Source organism: Ciconia boyciana, chromosome 10, assembly GCF_034638445.1.
Source record: "Ciconia boyciana chromosome 10, ASM3463844v1, whole genome shotgun sequence".
Taxonomy (NCBI): Eukaryota; Metazoa; Chordata; class Aves; order Ciconiiformes; family Ciconiidae; genus Ciconia; species Ciconia boyciana.
The window spans coordinates 38,779,307-38,785,306 of NC_132943.1; the positions used below are offsets into that span (position 1 = coordinate 38,779,307).

At 44.9% G+C, this 6,000-nt stretch overlaps 1 protein-coding gene across 1 annotated transcript in view; it reads left to right on the forward strand.

The window, feature by feature from the left end:
- Positions 1-5,543, forward strand: part of MAP2 (microtubule associated protein 2) — a 72,404-nt gene extending 66,861 nt beyond the window's left edge. Inside the window, exons 12-14 of the mRNA XM_072874978.1 lie at positions 3,923-4,004; positions 4,521-4,633; positions 5,328-5,543. Of these exons, the coding sequence (XP_072731079.1) occupies positions 3,923-4,004; positions 4,521-4,633; positions 5,328-5,543 (411 nt within the window). The remainder of the gene's footprint in view (positions 1-3,922; positions 4,005-4,520; positions 4,634-5,327) is intronic.
- The last annotated feature ends 457 nt before the right edge of the window (positions 5,544-6,000 follow it).

A 6,000-nucleotide genomic window follows, 5' to 3' on the forward strand; every position in this document is an offset into this window, starting at 1 on the left:
GATGTGCTCAGAAAGTGCTAGGAAGGCTTTCTGTTTTGCCCAGTTGTGTCTGGCCTGAAGCTCTCTGGGACCCAGATCTGACTGCACATCTGACGTGTGTTTCTGTAACTGATGTGACACCTGTCTTGTATAGTACTGGGGTACATTTTTAAACAAATAGTATATTGAGAGAAAGCACAAGCATAAAACTCTAAAGGCATTTGCTTTCATGTTTCAGTGTACATTGGTTTACTTGGACAGATTAAGCAGGAGAGAGAAAGACAGAAGTCGGTTTGCCTACGTAAGTCGATGCCCTTCTGAAGGTGACTTACCAGTTGTGGAGTTTTCTGGTGCTGTCATCACCCTTATTGCTGAGCATGCCATCACCACAGATCTTCGCCTATTAAAGCGAGAGAACACTTAACATCCTAATAGTTTGACTGATGTAGTGGTTACATTACATGAGGGGACCCATGAAACAGCTTGCTGTGAAGAAATTCTTCACATTAGCTGCAAAGTGTGGCCTTCTGAAAATTTCTTTTGGGATTTTACTGGGCTTAAGTCAAGAGTGCACTCCAGGTGCTCAGTGCCAGAGGATTCAACTCGTTATCTAAAATGTGACATCCCCACTGCAGGAGCCAAGAGCTGCAAAATCTGATATCCCTGTAAGAGGGCACATAGTCTTTTTCTAGTTTGGAGAGGTGAGGCACAGAGGGAGTGATTTGCCTCAGATTTATCAGGGAGCCTGGAACAGTTTGAGGACCTGAAGCCAGGAAGCAGAAGCCAAGGGTTCTTCTTCCTCCCACTGACCACCTCAGCTGGTTTGCAGCTGCTTTGTGTTCCTGGAGTGGTGAGAAGCCGCAGTAAGGTACCCCGGTGTATCTGTCCCTCTCTCTTATCTCAGTATCAGTTAGTCACTGTAGGTTTACCTATAACAGCAGCCAAAAGGACTGTGCTAAGTAATATGTCAGTGAAGGCTCTAGAAGCGCCATTTAGCAAAATTAATAGATAATGCACAAAATTCTGTGGCTTTTTGTAAATTCATATTGTATGTTAATAACATAGAGATAAATAAAATCCAACATAACATTTGAATAAAGACTTCATATTTAACCCAGAGAAACTCTTTGAGTAAGTAAAAGCTCCTGGTGCAAAGCAGGCAGGTGCAGCCTTGGCCAGAAATGCCTTCTCACACACCTGAAAAACCTAACACTAGTGAGCACAATCCCCTGCCCTTGCTCAGGTGTGGAAGTGGTGTCATTTAGGTGTGTGCCCTGCACCCAGCTGTCCCTGCCTACTGGTAACTGCCATCCAGCAGCACATCATTCCCTGGGAGGACAATCACTGGTGGCACCTGAGTTTTGCCAGGTGGAGGAACTGCTTTGACGTGGAGGCCAAAATGGGGGTCAAGCATGGGACAGCTTGGCCTTCCCTTCCACCTCCAGGCACTGTCATATGCGTGCAGTGCAGCTGTGGCTAAAGTAACACAGAGAAAAATGTGAGCTGGCATCTGTAAGGGAGGCTGGCACCATCAAGGGAAAGTCGGGTACTTGTTCTGCCAGAAACAAAGAGGACAGGGGAGAAGCACAGTGCTGCTAGCACCTGACAGTTGTTGTGACCAACTTTATGGCCAGCACCAGAAATCAAGAAGCAGTGATTGCAGCTGTACGTTTCCAGATGCTGCTGTTTTCTGCATTGCCCTTTAGTAAATGACAGTAAAAAGAGAGGGCAGTAGAGAGCTCTGACTTCAGTTCAATTAATTTTGTCAGTCCCCTTTCACAGGACACTCTGAGGTCTGTTGTATTAATGTAGCTGCTGTTATGGCTGTATGGCAGAAGGAGGGGCAAAGGACCTCAGGATTTCAACCCGTGCCTGAGCTGGCTGAATCTGGGATTTCTGCGTCAAAGGCTGGAGTGCTGAGCTGTGGGAAGGAGGGTTTCCATCTTCTCCTCGTGGACAGTTCAGCAGAAACACTGGCCATCACTCAAGAGAGCCTAGGATAGGCTGTCCGAGGACTATGTCCAGTCCAGGCAAGCAAGGAGTTCTTTGAGCTTTTCAAGGAGAAGCCACCTCTCGTATCTCCCAGTATAAAAACTTTCCCCTTTGTATTTCACCACCACTTTGTAAGGTAGAAAAAAGAGCGGCACAGTCCATTTACATATGCTGTGTTAACATACTAAGCATAGAGATTGGTGTGGTTTACTTTCTCACATTTCAATACAAGCGTCAGAAGAAGGAGTGACAGCAGGAGGAAAAATTGCCCTGGCTCCTTTGTCCTGCACCGAGGTGGAGTGTGTGTATGGTATATAGTAAGTTACCTCCGATTCCTTTTAGGTTAGGATTTTAAACAAGAAGATCGATTTTAGCGATATTCAGTCCCGGTGTGGTTCCAGAGATAACATCAAACATTCTGCAGGGGGAGGAAATGTAAGTAGTACAGACACCCTGTGAACAGGCATCTGCACTGTGGTGACCCACCTTGCACAGCCAGACCCCTCTGTCTCCCTTTCTCTGAGCACTACTTTCCTTCTCGCTACTGTTTCACATGTAAGTCTGGTCTGGTAGTTGTGTGAGCCCTGTGTATGTAGTGGTGGCCTCCAGATCTTTCTCCACAGAGCACAACACGTTTCCAGAACTTGGATGGGAAAAGGAAATGAGAAAAGAAGGGTTATCTCTAAACACCCAAGGGTGCTGACAGTAAAAGTCCAGTGTGAGCCGAAATGGTTCAGTGCCTTTAATGGGAGTGGCCCAGGAAAGTAATTTCCAGAAAGAGTCCAGCCTCACAGTTGGGCATCCTCCAGTGCGTCAGTCCTTCCTCAGATAACCTGAGAGGAAGAAGAAGAAAAATAAAACATAAAGACAAAGAAAGCTCAAAGAGAGGGTGTGATCAGCCAGTGTGCTGAGTGCTAATGCTAACTCCTCAGTATAACAAACTGAGGTTGCTGAGGGTTTGACCAGACACCCCTTACTTCTAGCAGTCATGCTGGAATAGCTTAAGGTGGCTGTGACCCCTCTGATGGAAATGATTGGATGGAAGAGCTGATGTTGTGGTCATGTCTGATCCAAACAGATTCACTACAGCCACCAGTGCTGGCTTAAGTCATTGCTGGCGATGTGAGCAAGCCAGTGGCACTGCAGTCATCCTGGAGCTCCCATCTGGCCTGGAGGGGCTGCAACTTCCTAAGACCTGCTAACACAGTCACTGTGATTGTGGGCTGCATCTGGGAGCTAGTTGGGAGCGCAGCAGGGCAGGAGTGTCACTCTGGCTGTTTCCGAGCTGGGCTCAGCACGGTCACGGCAACGCGGCCGGCAGCAGGGCACAGAGGAGCAGGAGGAGGGAGGGTGCCTGTGCTGCTGCCTGGCTGAGCAGAGCAATGCCACTGCTATCTGGTGAGCACCACTGAGCCAGCTGGCTGAACACCAGCCAGCTCAGGTACAGCTGCAGGAGTCACATTTGTAGATTCATCAGGCTCTCCATAGTGGATTGAGCTGAAATGCATACCATATTTAGATGCAGAAAAATATGAAACAGATGGTAGAGAAAAAAAACAGTCACCAAAATATTCCTAGTTGCCAGGATGCACAGTCAAGAGCAGAAGCAAATGGGATGGGTCCTGCTGCATGCAGGGCTTTGGAGCATCCACCCTGAGAGGAGGCTCAGAAACATTTTAGAAAGAACCCACAAGCTGATCTGCTTTGTCCTCCTCTTCGTTTTGCTAATAGTAAAGCTTAACCCAGCTCTGTCATTTCCCTAGGTGGGAAGGAAGCTTGCTGTATTAATCCAGGTGTTTCCTCCTTTGTGGCATGGTCTGTTTTCTATTAACCATCTCTCCTTTTCCAGTGGTTTGTAGAGGCTTGGGCTCTTCCTCTGCAGGGCTTGGCTTTTTATTTATTTTATTCTTTTCATTCCTGTAATTTGTGTGTGTGTGTGTGCTTTTGACAGGTACAAATTGTAACCAAGAAGATTGACTTGAGTCATGTGACTTCCAAGTGTGGCTCGCTCAAGAATATCCACCACAAGCCAGGTATTGGAGGAATTTCTGGGATGTGGGACAAAGCAAAGACCTAATCCTGTTATGTGAAGGAGAAATCATGCATGATACCATTCTCTTTTACAGTCCAAAAGCAAGTAAATACACTTTGGTAATAAAAATAATATTCTTAACTGTGTAACTAAATATATAAAGACATAAAGGTATGGGACCACCTAGTTTAGAGAGTTGATTAAAAAAAATGCAGGATGCTGCTGTGGCATAATGTCAGTTTGATAAGATACTGAAATGCAGACTGAAGTCAGCAAAATACTTCAGCATGTGCTTAAATCCCATGAAAATCAGTAGGGCTGCAGCACATGCTTACAGTTTGAATATGTGTTGAAGATTTTATATTTTACTAAACATGCAGCGTCGTACTCTGTGCTTCTCTAAAACCATTAGATCTCAACTAAAAAGGAAGTAACGTGAGTGCACCCATGTGCATCAGGTCAGACTTTCTCCTGAGCCATTCCAGCTTCTTAATCTGTATTTTCTTTTTCTGTGTAGGAGGTGGGCGTGTGAAAATTGAGAGCGTAAAACTGGATTTCAAAGAAAAAGCTCAGGCTAAAGTTGGTTCACTGGAAAATGCCCACCACGTACCTGGCGGTGGTAACGTCAAGGTAAGGGGACAGCCGTCAGAGAAAAGGCTACCACTGTGCCCCTGGCCCAGTGACATTATTAGAGCTGTGAATTCAGTGATGGCTCTGAATTGAGTAGGAAATGTCTGTTTGTTCTCCTTCGAGCACACTCACGTGCCATTTGCTCCCTTTGGAATTTGGAATGACCAATCTCACATCCACATCTAAGCTGAGAGTGAATCTCAAAATGAAACGTCCTGTAGTTTGTGCACTGGCTTTCCCCCTAAAGATAAACCTTGTTTGGGACTGTTGTACAGCATAGGTATGATCTAATAAGCTTGTAGTGTGGGTATCCCAGAGGATCAGGACTGCTTTGTGAAACAGGAGGAAGACATCTTGAAAGTAAGATCACTCCATAAACATTTGAAAAAACAGATTTCAGAAACAAATCACAATGCCCATAAAATGTCTGTTAAATTCATACAGCTAGGAACAATGGTACTGCTCATTAAGGCATCCATCAGAGACAGAAATATTAAGAGAATGTAACACGGTAAGCCAATGTATATTAAACAAGGTGAAGAAAATCTTCCGTTTCAATTATTCTAAGGAGTGAAGACGCTTCAATCCTTGTAAGAGTTCTTAAAAGTAAACAAAATGAGACCCAAATGATGATCTATAAGGAGATAATTTGGTGAATATATAATGCATTAAATTCTTTGCTTTCCTGGAGCAGATTGACAGCCAGAAGCTAAACTTCAGAGAGCATGCTAAAGCCCGTGTCGATCACGGGGCTGAGATCATCACGCAGTCACCAGGCAGGTCCAGCGTGGCTTCGCCACGCAGACTCAGCAACGTCTCATCCTCTGGAAGCATCAACCTGCTTGAATCGCCCCAGCTTGCTACCCTCGCTGAAGATGTCACAGCAGCCCTCGCTAAGCAGGGCTTATGAATTTGCTCATTTTGCGTTGTATGAAGTAATAATATTTAGGCATGAGCTCTTGGCAGGAATGGGCTCAGAGCAGGTGTTACATTCATTCTTTACCATGTCTAAAACTAAGTCATATCCCAAGACTTGTAGTTACCATACAGTTAAAAAAACAGAAAAAAAATAATTAAATAGATGCAGAAATTGGCCTGATCTCCATTTCCAACAGGAAGACACTGGCTTTATATGGGTATACAACTGCAGTATGTTACATTGGACAATTATTGTTGCTCTGCTCTGTCTTGCATGGAGTACCGTACTATGATAAAATGCATTTTTACCTTTCATGTGCCTGAAGGCCATCCACCTCTTTCTGAAGAGCCTTGTTAATATCCCAAGTTGCTCATTTCACTGTTCTGTTGATAGATGGGGAAATAAAAAAAGGAAAAGTTGCCCATTGTAAGTTATTACAGGTTAAATT